This window comes from Danio rerio, chromosome 24, assembly GCF_052040795.2.
Source record: "Danio rerio strain M-AB ecotype USA chromosome 24, GRCz13ab, whole genome shotgun sequence".
In the NCBI taxonomy this organism is placed as follows: Eukaryota; Metazoa; Chordata; class Actinopteri; order Cypriniformes; family Danionidae; genus Danio; species Danio rerio.
In genome coordinates this window covers 27,985,428-28,011,631 of record NC_141044.1, presented here as the reverse complement: position 1 = coordinate 28,011,631, position 26,204 = coordinate 27,985,428, and the positions used below count along the sequence as shown (strand labels likewise).

At 35.1% G+C, this 26,204-nt stretch overlaps 1 protein-coding gene and 1 long non-coding RNA gene across 51 annotated transcripts in view; both read left to right on the top strand.

The window, feature by feature from the left end:
* pde7a (phosphodiesterase 7A) overlaps nt 1-26,204 on the top strand; it is a 97,645-nt gene that overhangs the window by 44,116 nt on the left and 27,325 nt on the right. For 8 of the 50 annotated variants that reach the window (XM_087308065.1, XM_087308050.1, XM_087308046.1 and 5 more), the window contains exon 1: nt 17,325-17,565. In XM_087308065.1, coding sequence (XP_087164191.1) covers nt 17,506-17,565 — 60 coding nt within the window. In that variant the 5' untranslated portion in view covers nt 17,325-17,505. 50 annotated transcript variants of the gene reach the window in all.
* Nucleotides 10,296-13,374, top strand: LOC147838057 (uncharacterized). The gene is made up of 3 exons (XR_015525032.1): nt 10,296-11,589; nt 11,915-12,361; nt 12,631-13,374. It is a non-coding gene; the product is annotated as an uncharacterized LOC147838057 (long non-coding RNA).

Genomic DNA, 26,204 nt, shown 5'->3' with positions numbered 1-26,204 from the left:
GTTTTTTTTGTGTGTGAATTTTTTAATAAATATTTTTGCGAAAATGACTGATTTCATGGTGGTAATTCCCTGATATTTCCCAAAAAATCTTTACTATATTAGGTAGCTTATTGTGTTAAATGTGCAATCTTCATAAAACAAATTTAAAAAATAAAGCTTCTTTATTTTGGTGTTGTCAAGACAAATCATAAAACGGCAAGCGAAAGGAAGGTTGTATAACAATTTTTTTATTCACGATCTTACTTTCAGTTTCTCAGAAAATACGTAAGGGCTTCACCTGCCATAATACACCTAAAACTTTGATTGCCGTAAAATTCATCAATGGCAGGGAAGCGTTCTCTCTCCTTAACTGCAGGGAAGGAGTTAAAAAAATAATTTATTAATTTGACGCACATCATAATACCAGCCAAACTTACAAGGCAAAAATAATGTCCTCCAATTCAGTCACGTCCAGCAGCTGTCATCCATGACATCTTTATCATTTTAAGCTGCTTGTTTTTCTGCCTGTTCCATTGCTCCACTGGTTATATGTTTGCTCCCTTTTTCTTTTGCAGTCTGAAGCGCGTCAAATGCAGGAAAATTCCAATTCTTGTCATGTTATTTACTCGATTTGCACTTGCCGCTTCAAATTACTTGCACTTGGCACTTCATCCGCATCTGCTTACTGCATAGACTGCAAAACAATTTCCTTCACTTTCAAGTAATGTTAGGATTGTGGGTGCGCAGGTGAGACGTCATTTTTTTTAAAGATGCTCAAATGTATCACGTGCGCTGGGTATGCAATGTCTAGAAGTCACGTAATATCATTGATTGCAAACTGAAATAAATATAATTTAATTATAGTTTAGAATCGGATGTTTTATGCGATTTAGTTGAATTTTTTTACTATTTTATTTTGTTTAAATTAATAATTTAGCAGGAGCGTAAAAAATGTTAGACTTTTTTTTGATTTTGCGTTGGATTCAGCAATTCACAAAAAAGAAATTGGGTGTTCTGATTATAAAAAATAATTGTTGTAAATGGTGTGTGTTTGTACTTGTATAATATAATACATTAAACTTATTTTAATTGTATAAAAATAGCAAAAGCATTAACAAAATGTTATCGTTTTAAATGTTGTCATTGCACACACACATTTAAATGCAGTATCATTATTACTATGCCTTTTACATTTTTGTAAATCCTGTAAGTTTGTTTGGAAACAAGTTTACGCATATAAACTGTTAAAGTGAGTGATGATGTCCTTTTTGGGTGAACTGTCCTTTTAAGTCAGGTTTGCGGTGTTGTGCATTTTCAAGCTGAATACCGTTAAACCGCAGCTTTTACACATTTTGCTAAAATTAAGAATGGCTTCTGCACATTTGGTGATAAGGGGAAGCATTTCACACAACTCCCTGCATCAGCTTTATAGCGCACCATTCAACAGATTGCTGAATGTCACAGATGCTGGAGCACTGATGTTTGAGAAGGTTATACGCACACTTTGCAGACTTGTAGAGGCAGGGCAATTATCTTTTTGTAAACACGGAATTTTTCTGTTCAGGCTACCATAAAACATAAGTGACTGTTGCAGCGCGCGTGTGTATGTGTCTATCTGTGTTTTGTGTGTGTGTGTTTGTGTGTTAGGCTACCATTGCAGAGGGGAGGTAGTTAAGCATGTGCCTGGACTCTGGGGGCAGTGGTTTGGGACGCAGCCAACATCACAGATGGCCAGGATCTCTCGCTCTCTATCGTCATTCTTCTCTTCACTCGTTTTCCCCTCTCAACTTCTCCCACACTTGTTTTTCTCAAACATACTTTTTCTAAACTAACTTTGGCTTCCCAAAAACTAGGGTGTTTGTGTTGCGTTATCAGTCACATGTTTTTTAGCGGCGTTATACATGCATGCATCTTAAACACACTTGGAAAAAGTCCTAGGAAAGAAAAACAGCTTTGTTATTTATAATACATTTTTAAACTGGTGGCTTTTCCTTGAATAATTTACATTTTTCTGTGTTTTATATATATATATATATATATATATATATATATATATATATATATATACAGTGAGGAAAATAAGTATTCAACATGTCACTATTTTTTCTGAAAGCACATTTCTAAAGGTGCCTTTGACATTTTCGCTGGATGTTGGTAACAACCAAAGAAATCCAACAAGACAATGATCCAAAACACAGCTGAGAAAACTCTCAAATGGTTTCAGAAAAAGAAAATCAAGCTGTAAAATGGCCCAGCCAATCACCTGATTTAAATCCAATGGAAAATACAAAATAAAGATCAGATTTAATAGTTGAGACCCACAAAATCATCAAGATTTTTTACACTCTGTTGAAGTCTATGAAACAAAATTACACCTGTGCAATATATGTGACCTCATTTTCCATATGAGAGTAGTCTTTAAGCTGCCATCACCAAAAAAGCATTTAATATAAAGTATTAAACGTATTTGTGTAGTTCAGTACATTCTGAATTGCAGTATAATCAATAGATGTCATTCCATTGTTATTATACAACAAATTTTTCAGATTGTTTTTGTTTTATTATTTTTTTTATTTGTATGGTTTGGGTTTTTACCAGAATCTATTTCATTCAATTCCATATCAGCAGCTTCTTTAGAATATTTTTACCAGAAAAAAACATGACATGTTGAATGTTTTTTCCCACCCGCTGTAACAACTACTGTCGGTTTATACACAGAACAACATTTTTTGGAAATAATTAACAATTAGCATTATTATTGTCTTTATTATAAGCGCATAATGAAACTCTGATGTCTGTCATCTGATAGCTTGAGTTCTTTAAAGATGTCCTATAATGCAAAGTTTGACATGATGTTTAAACACTTATGTGTATCCAGAGTGTGTAAACAACTGTCTTATAGTGGTATAAATCCACCCACTTCTTTTTTTATAATTACCATAAATCAGAAGCAGTGTGAGAATTAGCCGTTACAGATTTCCCCCTGCTGTGATGTTATAAGCTATATGTTGAATGACATTCCTTTGGATTGTTTGACTCGACACTGAACCTTTGTTTAATTTCGGCAAAACAAAAGTATTCTACTGAAGTAGTCAACACCCCAAATCCTAACTGTCACTTTGTGGACATGCCAGTTATCACTTTTTCCTTCTTTGGAGAAATTAACCTACTCGCTTAATCACACGAACCTCATCTCTTCATTTTACAAAAATTCTGAACTTTTCTTTAAAAAAAAAAAAAAGAAACTGCACTTTTGCCATCCTGATATTTTGTAAACAACAGGTAGAGTTGTCAAATTTTAGCATTGTCAATACTCTGCATTTCTCTGTTGGATTTTAGTCTGATTGATTGTACTGGGGCTGGGCAATTCCTAAAATCAATTTTTTCACTTTTTAAAATCAAAACCTCAATTAATAGAACTTTTTTAGCGATTTATGAAAGATTATTTTATTTATTTATTCCATTTTTTTGCCCTCATAGTTCACTGAACACTTCTGAGTTTCTTCATGGGTGTTTTGTTTCTTTCTGAATGCTACCTTCATGTACAAGTAGCTAAAACTCGCTCATTCATAGGTGGGAACCAGCGGATATGCAACAACTTTAATCATAAGGTAAACGCAAAACAAGTTTTCGCATTTAACTCCTTTACGGAACTTGGCACTTGCAAACACTCGCTCCAACAGGCTCGCTGCTCTCCACGCCACCCACACTTGTGCTATGCCACCCACAGTGCTTGTGCTATGCGTCAATGCAACGTTTAAGTACATTTTTTGAGAGGTGGCGCTAGCCACGGCGAGGGGTATGCAACCACGCATGAAGGCCACACCAGAACATATGTGTGTGCTCGACTCAAAGGTAAAAACCAAGCATGGCCACGTGACTTCACTTGGGTTACGGAACGTAATAAAAAAAAACGATCTTGGAAAATTTAGATAGATTATAGGTTCTTAATGTCGATTTCGATCACTTTTCGATCAATCGCCCAGCCGTAGTTGGAACTATCAGAAAATCCAACAAAAAAATCTAATTATTTTTTTAAAAAATGGAAATGGCGTTTGTGAGAACTTCACCAAGCTGTAACATTGGTCAATTACATTTTATCAAGCATGTTTAAAAATAGAGGAAAAAACAACAACAATGGAAAGCTGCACTTGAGGATTGAAGAATCCTGTGAAAAACATTTATTTATTTTTATTTTTTTACAAAACATTTACAGATTGTGTATTTTTGTATATTTACGGATTTACGAAAGTGTCTGCTTTTACACATTTTTATTTAATTTACTACTAATTTATTACATTTACTAATAATAGTCTGCTGCTGCTTTCCTACAAACTTTTGGGCTCAACTTTTTAACTGAATGCCTTAATATTTACCATTTAATATTATTTTTTTAATAAATCGCATATATTAGATTAATTTGTATAACAGATGACTTCATATTCCATTAATCTTTTCTTCAGTTATTTAACTAAGCAATTTTGCATTATGCTATTTTGCTGGCACCCAACGACTTCCATTGTAAGAAAAAATGCTATTACTTGATTAGGTTTTGAACAAGTAAATGGTGAGTAAATGATGCCAGAAATGTTATTTTTCAGTGAACTATCTCTTCACTAAGTGCAGTGTTCCCTAAATCATGTTGTGCTTTAGTTATCTAAACACAAATTTATAAATCAAGTAGATTTTTTCTTCCAATTGCAACATGTGTTTTCAGGAATCTCTGTCTTGTGCCAGATCGTGACGTGTTTTCGCAGGTTAAAGCAGATGTATGGAGCATGTGAATGTTTCCTCGTGCGCCTGCACTTGTGAATCACACACTTATTCATGTGCTGCATTACTTTACTGCGTCAGTGACTTATCAGCAGCTCAACAGCATGTTTTTGCCATTTAGCCAGAGCAGCCTGTTCCCGAGTGCCATGTGAAGAATTGCAGTCCTCCGTTACAAGCCATATCTGTGGGCTCTCGCTGGCACCGTTTGCATCTAGTTTGAGAGTTGGAGAGCCAAAGGTAGATCACACCATTGTATGTATGCGTGTGTTTGTGTGTGTGAAGCTAGAAGGCCGACATGCTTGCTTGTATTGCGTTCGTTGGAGGTCACATCAGTCGTGTTTGATGGTGCAGACAGGGCGAGGAGGAGTTTTTTTGAAGGAGTTTGTTTATCTCACTCATGCGATAAGGTTTTTTTGTGCAGTGTTGTTAGACTGACGTAGTTTCAGGATGTGGTAAGAATGTGGAGGGAGCTGTTCGGTTTTCAGTATTTCACAACTTGCTGCTGGTGTGTGTAAATGTGTGAGTAACCCTTGCACTGCCGAGCTTGGTTTCACGTTTGACAATTTTTTAGTTGTGTGTGTATATGTTTATACTTTTTTGATTGTTGCTGTTAAAGGTTTTTGCAAGATGGCATTTGAATGGAGGTACATTTAAGGATGGCGGAGCTTGTACTAAAGTATTGCATTTGTTTCAAAATGACGCTGTTTACTCTTGTTGACAGGCCTTTAGTATCTCTGTCATACTTTTTTTTTTGGTACTGTCCTGATGTCATTTCCCTTGCTTTTGCGGCTCAGATATTTTAGGTGGCATTTCTGCAATAACAAGTGACATGTACTTTTTTGTGTGAATATCATTCATGTCTCTTGTTACTCCAGCACAAGTTTAATTTATTTTTTAAATTTTATTTTGGATTTCTTGTGAAATTACAGATTTTATGACATCTTTCTCATGAAAATATACACATTCCAACATCTTAAATTCAGAATTTCTTAAATTGTATACATCTTGGGTAGGGCTGGGTGATTTGACCTAAAATGAAAATCTCGATTAATTGAACATTTTACCTCAATTACAATTAATGAACGATTCTTTTATTCAATTTTTATATTTTTGCCCTATCTGTACCGCTCGCACTTGTCAACGCTTCCAAGCTGAGCTTACAACATGTAGTTACATTATTTGAGAGGTCCGATTCGGTGAGGGGTATGCGCCTATACGTGAGGGCTGCGCCAGACCAGATGCCGCACTCGACGCAGAAGTGTAAACAGAGCGGGGTCACGTGACTCCAAACATAGTAGGGAAAGTAATTGAAAAAATTTACCTGGAAATTTTAGATCTATTATAGTTTCTGAATGTTGATTTCGATTGTTTTTTGATTAATCGCCTAGCCCTAATCTTGGGGCAAAATGGTGGCTCTGTGGCAGGGCTGCACAATATATTGTTTGAGCATCGATATCGCATGTGTGGGTTCCCACTATTCACATTGCAAGACATACAATGTTGAGATAGGATTATAGATGTCCAGAAACCAAAACACATGAGATTTGTGGAGAAAAATTTAACCGTAATTGTGAAAGTTTATAATCTGCATGTTTGTTTTTTTTTTTTTTGGCCTTAACATTTTTTTATTTGTTTATTAAACTGTTTATTCAATTTTACAGAGAAATTTAAATAATATTATTCTCACCCCTACAGTCTAACAAGATGAAATTACAAAAAATTTAATAATAATAATAATAAATATATGTATGTATTTTTAATGTAAAAATATAATAGGAATAATAAAAAGTACAGAATACACTTGTAGCTTGATAATTATAAATTATTAATATTAAATTATTAAAATATATAGAAAAACATAGCACAGTTTATTTCACTTTTAAATAAATTACATAAAAATATATTTATATTTCACTCCCTTGCAGAATCAAAGTAATTACTATGCACCAAGAGCTATTTAAATAATCTTGTGAAATTGTATTGATATTGCAATGTTTATCGCAGAGAAAAACCGCAGAAAAAAATCGCAGAGTTTTTTTCCAATATCTTGCAGACCTGAGCGGTGAGCAGTTGCATCACAGCATGGCTTGCAACATTTAATTATACTCATGTTTATTTCTGTAGCGCTTTTACAATGTAAATTGTGCCAAAGCAGCTTAACATAGAAGTCTTTGTTAATTGAAGATGTGCCAGTCCATTTTTCATTGTTAGAGTTCAATGTGGTATCAACTTCACTGCTGAAAGTTCAAACACCGAATAGCAAATCCATTGATGTGACAACCACCAATTGACAAAAGTAAAAGGAAAAAGAGAGAAACCAGGCTCCCTTGGGCATGACCATTTCTCCTTTGGCCAAACTTTTAAACTCCGGAAGCCCAAAGTCACAAGGCTGTTGTTTTTTCAGTTGGGCTACCAAAATCTATCCAGTCCAAATAGATATCTAATCTATGTAGATAGATTTTAGTATAGGCCGATTGAAAAAACAATATCCCTAGGACTTCGGGCTACCAGATTTTGCGGTCCCTGCACAGGAAGAAGGTTACAGGTTCAAGTACCGGCTGGGCTAGGAGACATTTTTGTGTGAAGTTTGCATGTTTTACCGTGTTCGCATGGGTTTTCCAGACTAGTGCAACATTCATTCTCAATCACGAATCTTTGTTCGCAATAAATCTAAAATCTATAAAAGACTTGTCGTAATCATAACTCTAAAATGCGTTATGATCACTCGTGCTCTTTCAGTTTCACTTTCACTGCCAAGTTCAGTTCATGTGATGTCCCTTTGAGGGGAAAAACACAACATATTTTTATCATCACCCGTGCGAAACAATCACTGAATTTTATTTGCAACTCTATGACCTGCTATTCACAGCCTTTGCAGGTTCTGTTCACTAAAGTAGACATCATTCACTGGCATATGGTAAACCAACACCTCACGGTCAGCTCAGTTTTATTTTGCGCCCGCGAATATGTCATTGCATAAAGGCTGAAATAAAATTTTTTTATAAATTATACCTTATAAATACAGTATGCTGACTTCTTCAACACTTTTAGAGTCTTGACTGTGTCCAGTTGCTGAGCAGCATAAATAAAACAATGTGACCGCCTTTATGCTTCTCTCCTGTTCTTAAAAATATAATTAGCTGAATCGTAGAAATGCTGGATTAAGATTGTGTGGGGGGTCGAATCGAGATTTGCGATCTTTTAACGATTAACCATGCAGTCCTACTGTATATATGTGTATATATGTGTGTGTGTATGTATATATATATATATATATATATATATATATATATATATATATATATATATATATATATATATGTGTGTGTGTGAACAAGATTGTGTATGGATGTTTCCCAGTACTTAGTTGTGGCTGGAAGGGCATCCACTGCATAAAATATGCCAGAGTAATTGGTGGTTCATTCCACTGTGTTGACAAATAAATCAGGGAGAAAGCTTAAGGACAGTGAGTGTTTACATCTTTGCCCTATAAAGTCTACTGTATCATTTCTTGATTGATAAAGGATTGTAAATTATCAAAACAATAGCATTAGACAAATCTAAAGAGTGCTAAAATATACTCATCAAATATTATGTATTTATTTGTTCAATCAATCAGGTTTGTAAGCTTACTGTTTTGCCCAGCATATACTTACAAAGCTTTCACTATTAAGCCAAGAGTTTTATTGCCATCTCTCTAAAGACAAATTATTGAGATTTTGAGCAATAAATTATATTTAAATGCATTCCAAAAGCAGGATTTATACTTTTTTCTTCTTCCACAGATATTTGTTTCTAGTTGATGCAACATATTTCCTCTGCACTAGTGGGAGGGTGCTCACGTGTGTGATTGCACACATTCAATCGGAATTCCACTGTGCGCAAATTACAGGGAGCAGAGAAATGTAAACACGTGAAACCATGTAGACACTGAATTGAAATGCTGTCATGTAAATAAGTTAAATAACATAAGGCTATTTTGTTTGTTTGATAAAAGTACAAAGTATAGACTTGTTCTGTAGGAACTTTAATGTCTGATTTATTGTGCTGTATTGAGATTAATGTTCCTTTACACAACAAAGATGGCTCAGAAAACTAAACCTGAAGTAGCATACATTTTCAAAAATGTGTATATACGTAAAACGTTTAGTGCGGCATAGCATCCTTACACTAAATTCTGAGCAGACAAAGGCTGTGCAAAAATGACTTGAGATACGCTGATTTGACTGTTGGTGTGGTGGGGCATGGGTGATTCTATAGTGTATATATTTAAATTAAATGCACCAATACAGTTGCAATCAAAATTATCAAACAACCATTGAATTTTTTTTCTTTAAATATTTCCCAAATGTTGTTTAACAGAGCAAGGAATTTTTCATGTCTGATAATATGTTTTCTCCTGGAGAAAGTCTTATTTGTTTTATCTTGGCTAGAATAAAAGCAGTAAATTAAAAAAAAAAAAAATGCATTTTAAGGTCAAAATTATTAGCCCCTTTAAGCTATTTTTTGGATAGTCTACAGAACAAACCATCATTATACAATGACTTGCCTTATTACTTTAACTTGGCCAACCTAATTAACTTACTTAAGCCTTTAAATGTCACTTTAAACTGTATAGAAGTGTCTTAAAAATATCTAGTCAAATATTATTTACTGTCATCATGGCAAAGATAAAATAAGTCAGTTATTAGAAATGAGTTATTAAAACTATTATGATCAGAAATGTGTTGAAAAAAAATCTTCTCTCCGTTAAACAGAAATTGGGGAAAAAATAAAGAGGAAGCTAATAATTCAGGAGGTTTAATTGCAACTTTATATATAAAATCACATAATGGTGATGGATTGCATAAATTTAATTTATCTTAATAAAAACATACTGTATTTATTAACACATATTAATTCTGATATTAATAGATGAATAAATAAATGATTTTTATTTCATCATATTAATTTTGGGTGGATGTTTAGGTGCCATTTCTGCAACAACAAAAAAAAAAACTTCTGAGCTGTTTGGTTTGTTGACCCCATTGTTGGCTCAATGTGGTGACCGTTGAAAGTCGTTTCACAATATAACACTGATTCACTTCCTGTCACATTAATCCCTGTTGCACCACAAAACTTCCATCAGCAAACTGTGTTGCCATCTCACACTGAGGCTACTGGATCTGCCATTGAGACCGCTGACTTCTGATATGCTACGCCTTCAACAGTTTAACTGTAGAAGTGAAAGGCAACCGCAGCCCTGTTTATCTTCGTTTACTGGTATTGCCTAAAAGTTGACACAGAAATGTCATCATTTACTCACCCTCGTGTCATTTCTAACGATATGACTATTTCTTCTGTTGAACACCAAAGATTATGTTTTTAAGAACAAAGATGTTTTTTGCTCTATATATTTAACTTTAGACCTCTTTGACTTTCAATATGTGTACATTTCAAAGAGAAACTCATACAAGTTGTAACAAAAAGAGAGTGTTTACAAGTGAAAGGCTTTGCAGTGACCTGGTCATGTTGTTCTGAACCTTTTTAGCTTTATTTATTCTGCAGAACACCAAATAAGATGTTTTAAAGAATGTTTTGTGTGTATACATTCAACTCCGGACCTCATTGACTTCTATTATGTGTACATTCTATGGGGAAACCCATACAGGTTTGTAACAACAGCATAAAGTGTGCATTAGTAGTTAGTTAGTTTATGCAGTGACCTGACAATGTCATTCCAAACTTGTATGCCTTTATTTCTTCATATACTTCAACATTTTTTTTAAAGTATTTGTGTGTTTCTGTGTGAACACATGGAACTTTGACCCCATTGACCTGACTTTCATAATATTCAATTGTCAAAGAGGAAGTCAGACTAGTTTGTAATAATATGAAAAGAGTGTATTTAAGTAATAAGTTAGCTTATATGCAGTCACCTGGCCTTGCCAACCTATATGGGCTTTATTTCTTCTGCAGAACACTCTTTTTTTATTTTGTGTTTTGGACCACATCGACTTTCATTATATGCATATTTCAGGGAGAAAGCTGTACTGGTTTGGAAAAGCATAAACAGGGTGTACTTATGTAATAAGTTAGTTTATGCAGTGACCTGACTGACTCTATAACCTGGGCTGTAAAAACTGCGTTTATGGCTTGGCACTTACAGGAATGTGCACTACCGTTATCCAGCATCTCACAGCATGGTGCTATAACTCATGAGGACGCTTTGAATTTATGAGCCCTCTCCGATGCCTGTTCCTTTAATCTGAGTGAGTTTAGAAGCACGACGTCGGATAAGGTTTAATGGGAATCTGTCTGGCTTCCTCTTTTGTTTGCTTGTTCTGTCATGAACCCACTCCCTTTTTTTTTCTCTCGCCTGCATTTAGGCACAAGGAAGAAGTAAGTTGGAGCTTGACTATAAACTGACCATTATCGCTTTCAGGAGAAAAAAAAAGTGAATACGTGCTTGGGAAGGGGAAGAACGCGACAACCCGATTGTCACACCCGAGATGACCTTATGCTGGCCTTTGTTTTGCTTCAGACTAAGTCAATATGGAAATAAACCTCTGAATTTTTTTGCTTTGTGTGTTTAGTCTAATAAAGAGTTTCATAATAGTATGAATATATACACCTGTGTGTGAAAACGTAAGATTTAATGATTTGATTCCTAATTTATTAAGTTTTAAGTGCTTCCTGATTCATCTAAGTGAACCCGGTTGGATTCCAAGATCTCATGCTAAGTTTCATTTTGAGCTCCATTTACATTTTTTTTTTTTTTTTTTTTTAATAATAAGTAATTTAGGAGATAACCGAGGTAAAACTTTGTGGAAAACACTGTGATGTTACTTTAGAGCAGTGGTACTCAAACTTTTTTCATCAAGTACCACCTCAGAAAAAAATTCTCTCTCCAAGTACCACCAAAATGAGCAGTATTGAAATTCAGTAATGTAGTAGGCCCAGTAAAGCAGCTACAACTCTGCACAGTAAAAAGAAATGTGGCAGATTACCCCAGAAATATAGGCTATATGTCATATGTGGCATATTATATACATCATTTTTGATAAATTTTGAAATGTATTTAGCATGTACATGACATATTTCATTCCTCCACGTACCACTAGAAGGAAGCCCGCGTACCACTAGTGGTACACGTACCACAGTTTGAGAACCACTGCTTTAGAGAATGGCAATGGTTGTAGCACGTAAGCAGAATGCATGAAAAATTATTGAAGCTGTCAGAAGTGAATTGGACATCAACAGTATATCACACTATGCTGTGATCTGGTTTCACTTCTTTTTTTTTTCTATCAAAATTTAGTGACTACAGATTTTCAAAAGATTTTTAGGACTCTGGTCAGGCCGTTTAAATTTTTCAATGTTTTTAGCTTTAAGGAACCGCTTTACTCATTTTGCTATTTGACTGGACTCATTTTTGTAAATGAATCGTTGGCTGATTGGATGATCAATGCATGGAAAAAACCTCATATTGTTGAAGGAGCTTCTAATAAACATTTGCGTTTACTCCATCACATAGCAAATAGTTTCTAGTGCTACAACAACGAATCGATTAAATAGATTAAAATCGATTGCTAAAAGCATTGTCAATGAATTTTATAATCGTTTCAGCGTGATGTGAAGACGTTTGATTATTAAAAACACTTTAGTTGAGCTCTGAGTGAACGGGCACTGATGCCAGCAGAGATTAGGGCTTGGCGATATGGGCAAAAAAATCATATCCCAGTATTTTTAAGAGGAATGATGGTATACAATATATATCCAGTATTTTCCCATAAATGGTTACTTGAGAGTTAAAGCCTTTATTAAAACTATTAAACTGTTTTTGAGCAAAATCTAATTCAAACACAGGGGTTTCCCTCTCTGTTTACAAATAAACAGCTGCACAAAATCTTTGAAAAATAAATATGGTGCAGGTTTTTTTTTTTCTTGCTTGTGACGGCTGCAGGTGCAGTGTGACGTCCTTGTAAGCAAGGTGGAGATTTGTCCGGAGTCAGATTTTTATTTTTTTATTATTATTTTTTTTTTAATAATTATTTTTTAGGGGTTTTTCACCTTTATTTTGATAGGACAGTAGAGAATTCAGACAGGAAAGCACTGGGAGCATAGAGAGGGAAAGGATCGGCAAAGGACCTCGAGACGGTAATCGAACATGGGTCGCCACGAGCACACTGGTGCTATATGTCAGCGCGCAGTACCACTAGGCTACTGGCGCCGACCAGGAGTCAGATTTTGATACAACACTGGTACTGCATGTTCCTCCATGTCGCGCCAGTGATGGGTTGTTTTTGAACGATTTGTTCATTTTAAACAAGTCTTTTGTATGACTCATTGAGTGAATCATTAATCTGCCCTTGCGCACATTTGTGCAAGTGGAGCTCGTGTGCTGCCTTGGAGTAATCTGTTTCTTGCAGAATGCGCATGTGGGGCCTCAAACCATATTGATATGAGCGATGTTGGATAGCACCGCATCGCGTTGGGGAATCATATCGATATACCGCCCAGCCCTAGCAGAGATCAGCACCTCATAGACTGGACAGAGAGCAAAAAAAACAAGGGGAGGAATATATGGGGAAGGCAGAGAAATCTGTGTCTCTAGTCATCCAAGGTGTGGGACATTTTCATAATAAATAAACAAAAAAAGCGTGTTAGCGGCCAAATATGCAAAAGTGATGACGGGAGCTACACGCAATGATCTAACACAAACATGTTGGAATCTTTGATGAGTAGGAAGGGAGGCATAGCAGGGTAAATCACTACAGAATCCTACTTTTGTTCCGTTTTAAAGTGAGGAACATAATGTCCCTGTTGCTGGTGTTAAGTGTTTACTCGTTATCCAGCTTGACAAGTGCGTTGGCTGGCGCTGAGCCAGAGAAAGACGTGTCATATTATCACAATTTTGCAGTGTTTTAACCATATAATGCTTATTTTATGTTTTAGACATGAAAATACACACAAGTACTAGTAAAACAATACATTCAGTGTTTGTAAGACACACAAGAAAGCCTATGGAAGTCTAACAATTCATTCAAATATAATTTGACGATGTGTATTATTTAAATCAGATACACACCGTGAAAGTCACAATAACGTTCAATGTATTCTTCTCCCAGCTGGCCCATGACTTGCTTGCATGCATTTTGAGAGTAACTGGTGAATTTACCTGCTGAACCCTGTGTGTTTTGCTTTTATGAATGTGGCATGCGCGCAGCGGCTAGTAAACATGGTGGCACCCATCTCAAGTTATAGATCAGATCTGTCATACAGCACTATTGTGGCTGCGGGGTGTCAGATGACAAACATGACGCGTCGCCACGGAAGCATATAAGGGTGAACAATAATGATTGCCAAAACTCACTCCCGGGGCCAGATAGAATATTTTAAACTCACCAGTGAAAGCGTTAATAACAGAAGAAAAGCAGCGGTGGTTACTTTGCATTGCAAAACTAAAGACAAGTTTTTATTCACTCGCTTTTTGGATCATTCATTTTTCCATTTGTTGTCATGTATAAAAAGATTGTAGTTCTGTTTTTGAATAAAGGGTTGGGAATTAATACTTCACCAACTCGACGAGTTATCGAAAAAATAATCGACAGAATAATCGATTAATAAAATAATCACTAGTTGAAAGTTTCATTTTGAAAAAACATTTGTTAACCATGCCACTTCACCTCCAACTCCCACTGACATACAGATTTTGCGATCAGTTTTTTTTTTTTTCAGTTTGATGATGAATATAATGTTTCCCATTGAATACAAATCAATACCACTTGCTTTAATCAATACAGTAAACTTCTGTCCAATTGTAAAGTAAGTAAAGATTTGCCTCTTTTGAGAGTTCTGTTTTCAATTTTCAGTCCCACAGGTCACTGTTACGTTGTAAGAGCTGGTCCTTGTTTTTGGTCTAGCTGTTCTTAGACTTTGAGTGGCAGACCTTGGACCAGTATCGAGCCTCAATGTCAATTTTTTTTTCTTGGTTGGAACAGGCTGTATTACATTGAAGAAGAGTATGACGTGCAGTCAGGTTTTTTTTCCTTTGGATCCTGGCCTGAGAGCTGAGGTCAGGAACAGGAGCCTCATGAGGACCACGTCATGCTCTCCATCATTGCGCTTCCTGTGTTTGACTCTGGAATCCACAGCTGCGATGGCCCCTCTCTCAACTGCTCGGCTCTTTTGCTCTCAAATGCAAATGCGCACATCAGCTGTGCTGTTTATTAGACGTGTGACCCAGCTCCCATGTCACTGATCTCACATTTGCATGAGGGCCAGTAAGTCTGTACTGGGACAGACATTTGAAGCTGAGAGGATGTTGGCTTTTGGATGCAGTGTTGGGGTTTTCCCGGCTTGTAAGCAAAGATGTTTAAATAGGAATGATATTTGATTGCGATGCTTATTCCAAACATGCAATCAGCAGGGTCAGATGTGTTTCTCCGAAATGGGGCTAGTCATGTCTGAGCTGTGAAAAAAGGCCTGTTTTCTGTGGTTTGCGGGGGTTCGGCTCATCCAACTTGCCGTTCTGCTATTTATGGAAATGCTTCTCCGCAGATAGATGTGGTGATGTCACTGCTAAGAGAGGCCAACTTTGGTCTGAGAGAGGGAGCTTGTGTTACACCTGTTCCTACAGTGAGTCCAAGCCTTGCTTAAAACCTGGAAATCTAAATCTTTGTGCCTTTGGCTTATGCTTGACGATATATTCATGTCCTTTTGTTAGGTTTGCATCAAGTTTTGGTGTAATTTTAAATATCAATTCCAAAAAGGCCAAACTTTATTGATTTATCAGGAGTATTGAAGAAATAAACTGAGACCAGGGGTTGCAAAAATATCCTCCCAAATTGTCAACTTATTGCTGTGATTTAAGGCCAGGACACACCAAGCCAACCTTCTGTTATTGGGCTGTTGGTGAGCGTCGTTTCAGTGTGTTCCACACGTCATCTTTCGTCTGGTTACCGTCAGATTGAGTTTGCGTGATTCTGCATGTAAAATCTGCACTGATTGGTTATTCAGCAACGAATCAGAACACTTGACCCTTACTCCTACTCCTCAATATGCGCGTTCACGTGAAGGGGTAGGGGTACAAGGGAATGAGTAGGGGTACAAAAATAGAATTGGGATTGGACCTTAATCTTATAGTTTCCCTTTGTGGAATGAGAAAAACAGATTACTGCCCCCTACGGGTGTTGAAAAACATTCTCTCACAGGCGCAGAATGTGCTTTTGCTCCACTAGGGATCCGATGCAAGCAATCAGAAGAGTTGGTGTTCGTCAGTGCCAGTTGTTTGGCATCAATGTGGTGAATCTCAGTATTTAATAATCATTTGTTTTTGTTTTTCTACTGTAATTTAGATTATACATGCTTGCAGTTATTCATATATTATGCAATATAGGTGTATGTATGTATATATGCATGTATCATAACAAAGTCATAGTACGTACCTTAGTTTTGGTGTCATGTCTCTATGAATTCGAGACAAGAAATAAGCAGCAAGTTTCCAAGTGCCTGCTTTTTCTGTTTATTTCAAACAGGCAGAAGTGTTTCATCACAGCTACAGAATTGAAAAGCCTCTCATCATGCAAAAGTACAAAAATGAATAGAATAATGAAAAATAAAACTTTATAATAAGGAGACTGTGTATTAAACTTTGAAAGGTTAAGCCTAATCTTCTCCTAAAACAACAGAAAAACTGCTGTTGTTCTTAGATACTGTAAGCTTCAAAACTGAAGTTTCTTTAAATGAAAATGCTAGCACTGAAGATCCATACATAATAGCGGTTGCAGTGGACAACAACTCTTCAGTCTTGTTTGTGTGTGTGTGTGTGTGTGTGTGTAGAAAAGAGACTTCTACTGACTAGCATGTGCATGAGAAGAGAGAATCTCATATTTAAATAGTTAAATAGCACATAAAAATATGATCAAATCATATGAAATATGATGATATTATGATCTCACAATCATAATATGCTATATAATTACATATTTCATAATTGTTGCATTTTATATATTATGTAGTCTTATATACTTGTATATACCTATATATTAATAGTATATAATACAGTATGTACTTTGTACATATAATATATAATATGTGTGCTGTCAAACAGTTGTTAAATATTTTTTTATAGTGCTTCATGTATTTATAAATAAATAAAATATGTATGAAAAATATATATGTAAATACAATAAATAATATATGATTTATATATGAATTCAGTGAATCCTCTTGAGTCAGATTGTTATAAGAAGAGGGTCCTTGAGGTCACAAAACGGCCTCTGAAAAGTAAATGTGCTCCATGATAGTGAGCACACATCTTGATTACAAGGCGGCGGCGAAGTTGACAGTGTTTTATTTAGAAAATAAAGCATCCAGTCTGCTCTCTGCACTGCTGATAAGGAGACTCTAGCATGCTCTCCTCCTGCCAGCCCCTCCCACCATTTGCGTCAGTGGCACTGCTGGTCTGGTTGGCTGTTGCTAGGTGGCTGTGTGTGAGTGTATGAGAGAGAGCGAAAGAGTGAGAGAGAGACATCGAGAAGCCACACGGCCAGCTCGTTTTAAGTGTGTGTGCGTGCGTGTGTACAACTAAGACAGCTGCACTAAGCTCAGCATGCATTCTGTCTGGGCCTTGAGCTGGTCTCCGGCCATCTACAGTCGCGCACACACACGCAAACACACGTACGCAAATCTATACACCCACATACTGACATACACTGTAACACCTGCAAGCACTGACAGAGCTATGATCCGCAGTTTTCCAAAGGTCCAATGGGAATTGCTCTGATTTGGTCTATTATCACGATTCTCGTCAGATGGATTTTTTCTAAGGTAGGTTTCCTAGTTCGCTCTGCTTTTTTTACTTAATAACTCTTGACAACTGTCTGTGTGTTTTGTTAGAGAGAGAATTAACTCTGTCAATATTGTCGTGACGTCTTTTTAAAATGGATCAAGATCTGATAAAGATCGTGACTTATAAAGGACTTCACCATCAAAGTTGGATTCGCTAGTCAAGTGATTAAAGCCAGTAAGGATATCCCGACAAACTGGTGGCCACAGCTCAAGTCACCTTGGGAATGGCAAATTAATTTTGAGATTGGTTTGAGTCATTTGGAGTTGTGGAATGGTTTATACCCGCTCTCATGTCCATGTGGACTAATCTAAAAGCTTTTTAGGCTTCTTAAATTTAAATCTGACAACCTCCTACTGGAACTGTTCTTCAGGGTAGTGCAGCTGCTTTGGCTTTGGGATTAAATCATTCTGGAGAAATTTGATTAGATTTGTGATGAAATGGAAGCCACAATAGATCTTTTGCATTGTGGTGGATGTAATGGGTTCTCAACAGGGCTGTGCAATACATCAAAAATATCATAAGTTCACAAATGTACATATTTCGATTATACCAAAATGATTTGCAGTAAATGGGCAATTTGAATACAAAAGTATCCTATGTGGCTGTTCACTTTCAGAAGTGGTAATAATGCTGGGAGTATTGCTTTATTTAGCATGCTATCGCATATTGTATTGTTTTTTTTTTTTTGTTGCTGGGTTGACGTCAAACGTGGAACTTTGCTGAAGTAAATTATATACAAATTCAATTGCCAATGCATGACTAGCATTGTTGTGGTGACTAAATTATTGTGGTGTGAATGATGTGGAATGTGTGACACTTGCTGTGAATGTGTGAAATTCGCTTTAATTGGGTCTTCTATGCAAGTTCAAGTAATTGAAATCAAGCTAAAATTTTGCATGAAGGGGAAACATCCTGCTAGTGTTGTCATGATACTGGAATTCGATACCAAACAGTACTGAAATTTTAAAAACATATTTTTTTTTCTAACATTTGCGTGCTGGAAAGACTGTGATTGAAAGTAATCAGTAATCAGTTTATTGAGTGTAACTACAGATACAGGGTCACTGGAGCATTTTAAAGCTGTTAAGATCAGTCGGTTCATCAGCGGATCACTTTTATGTCAGCTTTTAAACAGACCAGCTAATCTTTGTGGCTTTAAAATGCTCCAGTGTCCCTGTATCTGTAGTTGCTTTCGGTAAACAGCGGCGAAATCGGTGAACTGATCGGTCAATCACAGTCATTTCTGTTGAGCACGTGAGCACAATGGCAAATCCGCGCTGTTTATAAACATCCTCAAATGTAAGCTGGAAATTGCCATTTTTTAAAATCAGTACTGATTGGTATTAAATTCCAGTATCGTGACAACACTACCCGCAAGTAAACTAGATCTAGTGACATGGCAGGAACCCAGCATAAGAATGCAACTTTTCTGTTGTTTTATTGTGGTGTGCGCAAAACTGAATCTTGTATTTGACTGTAAGAAAAGAGCAAATATCATACATTAAACCAATTTAATAGTGATTTAATAGTGGTATCAGTCAAATAGGGACAAGTCCAAATCCGATCCTTTGTGTATTAATCTATGGTACTGTTAACCCTGACAAAATGCATAAATGCATTACAAAGTTTTCACCCAATTCATTTTAAGTCTTCAGAAGTTATTTGAAAGCTTAACATTTGCACTACATGATCATGTAGCAGCCCTGTTATTATACTTAATTTGTACATAAATATCGGTGGTTTGGCATAAATGGACTTGATCTACTTGGAGTTCACCAAGCTTATGCTGCTTTCACACCAAACGCTGATGAAGCGTCAAGCACAAGTGATTTACATGTTAAGTCAATGCAAAGACTAGACATTCTGCGGCCTGATACGTGTGAATGACGCAATTTGTCCGAATGAAGTGGCACAAGTTAACATGCGCTTAACATTCGAATTGCTTGAGTTGGAAAATTTAAACTTCATTGGACATTCACACCGCCTTAACAAATCAGGAGCTTTCTCTAGTAGCGGCGTGATTATGACGCGGCGCCTGTTGTTGGGGAAATCCTCTTGTTGACACTGGACAACAGTTCGGCTCTGCTCAGTCGGGGCACCGTTGTAAGCCTCCATCATCCAGGTATAGTTTCTAGAGGAGTTTATGAACTCACAGAGTTGGTGCACCCCTGAAAGGATCTAGTGCACTCAGACACAGCACCAAACAAATATTTGTGCTGTTTTTAACCTTCCTAAAGCACATAAATGCAGCTCTTCTCTCAATAACATTCATGTTAGCTATTAAGCAATGAAGCTAGAGTCACCGAGCAGACAGAAGCCCTGCCCATGTCGCAAATCAGTGTCTATGAGGTGAATTCGACGCGCGAAAGAAGCGAATAAATTCAAAATGTTCACGTGCCTATTTATTTGCATGTTCCACGTCTTGTGTGAACACAGCATGAGCCTATGTACATTGGTTATTAATTGGATGGGAGGCAAATTCGAATGTGAGCTTGTGGTTGATATCTGAGAACTACAGGTTTTAAATGGGTAAAATAATTGGAGACGTCTTGCATATTTCACCAAAATATGGTTAATAATAAGATCAATATCATGCATTTAAAAACAGACTCGAAATTTTTAACTCAAAGCATCTCTACCACTTTGGATCATTAGTTATTTTGCCCAGGTTGATTCATACTGTACACTAAGGCTGCACAATATATAGATAAAGCATAGATTTGCAGTGTGCATTTCTGCAGTAGTCAGCATTATAGTAGAAACGGTTCAGAATGTATGTGATTCCTGGAGTCATTACAAAATGTACCCTAATAGACTGGAAGTTTATCATTTGCGTGGGTTTTTAAGGCCTATGACTGTAAACATTTTAAGCAAGTGAAACCGTTTATGTATAATAAATCTCAATATATAGACATCCGCTCATATGGGACTGGTCTAAATAGATTTTCGAGTATGATTTGATTAAAAAGTTGATCTTGTTTTTGTTTCACTACGGTAAACAAATAGGAAGAAAGTGCAGAATAATTTTCCCACTGCTGTTTGCCTGGATTAGTTTAAAGGAAGTGGCGCTGGTGTTTTTCCCCTGTCTGAAGGCCTCGGCGCTGTGGTTGTGTCGTGTTACTGTGAAGTCTCCTGGTGAATTGATTGGGCTCCGTCTCTCTTCACACAAGCCTTTAACTTGTTTCGCATCCAAACGCTGTGTCAATAATTGGCTTGTAGGCCTGCTAACCTGTTCAAATAGACCCCTCAAAGCATTGCTAAAATTCCTCAGGAGCTTCATAAAAGGTGGCAATCGTGCCTTTTACCACCATCAAAGCTGGCTTAGGTTTGCTGTTGCAAACAAAAAAACGCATTGAATTATTTGCATTTGAACATAGTCGGTTTTAGTCAGCTGAAGCTGGAAGGTTGAAGTTTCTCAATAAACAGTATTTTCAACATGATAGAAGCACTTAAAAGAATAGTTCGCTAAAATAAAAGTCAGTTAGCCTATTATTTATTCATTTTCAGAAGTAGTTTAGCTGAAAATATGGTCCTTGACGATTCATAAAAAACAAAAATACAATATGTTAAAATAAATCTAAATGAATAACAGTGAGTTTAATGACTTTTTATGAAAGTGAGTAACTCCTGATAGGTAAATGAAACTTCAGAAGTGAGACTGAACATTATTTACAACATTTATAAGCTTTAATCCACAGCCAAATGGTCTGTGGCTCAAGATTTAGGTTGCATAAATACAAAGAAAATTAAAATATAATGTCAGCTGATACCAGTAAATCAATTATTATAACTGCTGGTTCTGATCAGTGGTCAAGCAAATTACAAAACTTGTGGTTTGGATAATTGAGATTTTGGAGTCATGGGTCAGATCAGAAAAAGTGAGAGGAGTAATAAATTTAGTTTCTAATTTATTTCTTTTTTCAGAGTGTTCACAGGGTCTTTATTTTTGCAAAGAGATGACGGTTATTAGATATTTTTACAGGGAATTGTCCAAAATAAAATTTCTAATTAAGGAAAGAAGACTAAAAAGCAATTACACAAATCCTCATGATAACAACAGAGCAATATTTCCATTGACATGATCTTCCATTTATACAAAAACTATTTACAGATGTAAAAGGGAGTGGACATAATATTTGTAAATAGACTTTGAATAGCCAAGTTTTAAAAGAAAAAAGCATGTTGAATAGGAGTTATACTCAATCTGTTTGGACAAAAAGCCAACAAATACATATTTTTGATCATTCATGTAATTATGTCCATAATAAATATATTTTTTACAATATTTAACTTTTCATTTAAAAAAAAAAACATTGCTGAAAATAGTGTATACAAGAACAGTTTTCATGTTTTGACATTAAAATATGTGGCAAAGAAATAACTAAATTAGATTTTTTTTTCTGTTGTTGCAAGCAAAAAAACAACAACAACCGAGCCATTAAAAAATTCCTAGTGTTTAGCTCTGCACTGTAAAAAACTTGACCTTAAATTCACAGTAAATTACTGGCTAATAATTGCATTACTTTCACAGGAAAATACTGTATGTAAATTCACAGCAAATTACGAAGAGGTAGTTCACTATAGTTATTATATATACTGTTATTTTGTTACATTAAATTACTGTGATATTACAGCCATATAGTGTAACTTCACAGTAGAGAGTGATTTCACAGTATTTTCTTGTAGAATTAACTATATTTTACTGTGAAGCAGCCTTTCCTTGGCTAGTCATTCTCACATTTACCCTGACTTTGAAATTATTTGGGTGCATTTAACAGTGTTTGGTTTAATGAATCAATTACTTTTGTTCCAGTTTATTACATTTTTATACATGTGATATGTTCGTTAAAAAACATTTTCATATTTCCATGTCAATTTCATAAAATTAAATAAAGGTGCAGTGCACCTACAAAATTAAAATTTATTTTGACATTCATGTTGTTTCAAAACAGGATGATTTGTTCTTTCAAGTTTTTAAAGATTTAACCAAAAAATCAAAAGGTGCCAACACTAGCATAAGCGTTGATTTGAATCAAAGTCTATGTTGAATGAAATAAAAAGAGTTCTAATTAAGATGCAAAAAATATAGCCCTTTTTACAGTAATTTGCTGTAATCATGTCACATGCATTAATTTCACATTAAAATTATGAGTACAACACATTACTGTGAATTTTTTTAGTTAAATGCTGTAAAGTTATACTAATGTAATTTTACTGTGAAAATTACAGTAACGTGAAAAACTGGAAATTTTTTACACTGTATAATTCTAAAAATTCATTTATACGTTGGTCTTAAAGTCTTTAAAAGTCTTTAAATTTGAATTGATGAAACCTGCAGAAACCCTGTTTTTAACAAAAACAATTATGCAACCTATTCTTCTAACAAATTCAAATGAATAAACTATTTAAGTAAATGTTAATAATAATTAACGTATTAATTGATTAAAATGAACATTTAATACATCATTTTTTTGTCAAACAAATACATTCAAATGACAAATACAAAAAAATACTGCTAATTTTTTTTAATACAATGAAATCAATTTAATATTTCCCCATTTTTGTGTTAACTAACATTAATAATCCAGCATAATGTTACACATCTAACTTTTCTTCATAACTGCTTACGTAAGCTTGACGTTAAACATATTCAAGACTTTACCCTAATTTCATCAAAATAAAAGACGATATGTCAAACAGTCAATCTGCTTCAAACTGTCAATCTGCTAATAATTTTGCCTACAGATCCTGACCAACCACAATTGGTTTAAACCCTAGTCTGAACATATATCACATTCCTGCATGAAAAGAAAAAAAAAAATTTACAGTGGCTGGAGTTCAGATCAGTTCAGAAAGTGTAAACTCCTCTTAAATGGTGAATGTCAATCATTCGACGGTTGCATATGAGATGTGCGTAAATGGCGACAGCAGTTGTTTGTCCTCATCGCAAAGGCAAACATATCAGAACGATCCATCTTGTAAACAGAGAGTCGCACACCCAGGATCCATTCTAGAGATAAAATGCTGAAATGTTTTGCTTTCATGTAATTGTAGATAAATAGCAGACGTCCTCAGATCTCATTTTCTTGACTGCTTGTCCTGTCCTGAGAATATGCGCTGTTTGGATTCAGCTAGTTAAAGCCATTCATTTGCATTGGAAATTGCAAGTCAGGCATGACCTAATGCATTTTTGAAAGGCGAGATGTTGATTGTTAAAATAGTTTAGGTGAACATGATGTCTCAATGAAGTATTTAAGAGAGATCAGTGAATGACACATAAAAGGCTGAATTGTTGAGGAAACTAGCCGGATGGGTTTGAGTTTCAGGTTTGCTTCAGGCTACGGGGAGTCTTGTGTCTGACAGACGCAACAGTGTTTACACAACTGTGAGATTTTGAGCAATTAGAAATGAGACCCAGCTTAATCCAGTTGCGACTAGATTTTTTAGGCTGAAATGTATTCTCACGTTTAACATCAAGTAGTTCTGGTGATGTAAAGTACTAAGTTGTTAAGAATATGGGATTGCTGAAAATGCACTAGATGTATGTATTTTTTTTTTTTTTATCCCTCCTAAAAAGTTAGTTGTAATTCAAAACTATTTTTCAGACTATACTAGATAATGAGGTCAAATTAAGGGCCTGATGGGTGTTTTTCTTTTGTTTTGTTTTGTTTGGTTTTATGTATGAATGCTGGTATAATTAAAAGATATTATGGTATCAGGGTTAAAACTGAAACCATAAAGCTGTAATTTGTTTCTTTAAATTAATAATATGAAAAAAAAATAATAATAATAGTAATAAAAACAATCAATTTTTGGGTTTTTTTATTAGACAAAAAAATCTTTATTGAAGAAAAATTTGTAAAAAAAAAAAATCGGGTAAAAAAAATAATGAAATAAATTAAACAGTAATAATTTGATTATTTAAAAACAATTAGTTTGAAAATTGTTAATTTTGTTTCTTAAATTCTTAATAATAAGTAATAAAAATAATAAACAAACAAAAATATTTTATTTTACTGGTTGCTAAACAAATATCGTTTGTTCATTTTATTTAGATTAGTTAAAACAAACACATACACTTCATTTAAAATCTACATTTTTTTGAGATTGGTCTAGATAATGAGGGCCAGATGCATGTTTAAAAAAAAAAAAAATAATAATATATATATATATATATTTATATATAATTTATTTGTATATTTGAAAAAAAAAATGAAGCTGAAACCATAAAACTGGACTTTATTTCTTTAAATTAATAATAATAATAATAGTAATAAAAAAAATTATTTAATTTAAAGTTTATTTAAGGTTATTTATATTATTTTAAAACTAATTAGCCAGTTGTTTTAGGTCTCTCTAAAAAGAAAAAAATTATTTAGAGTCTGTTGTGGCTTGTAAATGCCCATTTCTTTTTTTTAAGCAATGATTACTGACCTTTTATTTTTTCATCTGCCATGAGGGAAATTCAGTGAATTGCTTTGATACAGATTTGAAATTCACCCACCGGAAACATCTCTTTTTCAAATATGCTGAACTCCTAATTGTATTATTAGTAATTTATATATATATTGTTAAAACTGCCTTTCTGAAAGTCAGTGAAACAGGACCCTCACGCCTCGTTGAAGCACAAGTGGCGTTTGGCGTCTACATGAGAATCAGCTCCTCTGTTGGCTCTGCGTGTCCGGCTGCGCTGCTGCCACTCGTGTGCTCAGCCCATATGGGCACGACTGGGTGGTTCATCATGCCCTGTTCGGCCCCCTGGTACAAATTACTCACATGCAAAAACACCAAGTAATGTGTGTAAACACTGCGTTTGTTGATACTAAAATATTGCCGCGGCAGTGGCGGATGACTGGAGGCCTGATGGTGCTGATTGCAGATAGATGATGTCAAAATGTCTTAGGAGTGTTAAATTCGCTTATATTCACTAGAAATATGACTCATCATGTTTTCTGGTGATGACTGCTGAGATATATGGTATAAAAATCATTTATATTTAATGGTTAGATATATTTTATTCATATTTGATGTAGATCTTATAGCTACTAATGAATCTATAGAATATACAATAATTCATCTGCATATGTATAATATTCATAAGTTTATTCATAAATTATTTTATATAACTGCCTTTTACATGTATTTGTTTCTGTAAATTAGTTAGAAATCTGCATTTTTAGTTTGTACACAAGCCTTTCTTTGTATTTAACAAAAATAACTTGCGTATATGTTCAATGTAAACAAATGTTTCAAGCAAATTAAATGACCAAAGGATTATAAAGTACAGTAGGTATCACTTTACAGTTAGGTCTCATTAGTAAACCTTTATTAATACATCTACATTTGGCACAAGAGTTGTTAAAGGGCACCTATGGTAAAAAATCTACTTTTCAAGCTGTTTGGACAGATCTGTGTATTGGTATAGTTTATAGACCGTCATACTGGGGTGATATGAACACACCCAGTCCTTTTTTTTCAATTTAACTACAAAAAAAGGGTCGGCAAATTGGAGCTGTTTTCAAATCGATCGCACCATTACGTAGGTGTGCGATCCCCCCCGCCCACCGAATTGATTGACAGCTGCGCGCATTAACATGTTCCGGTAGTCGCGTGTATA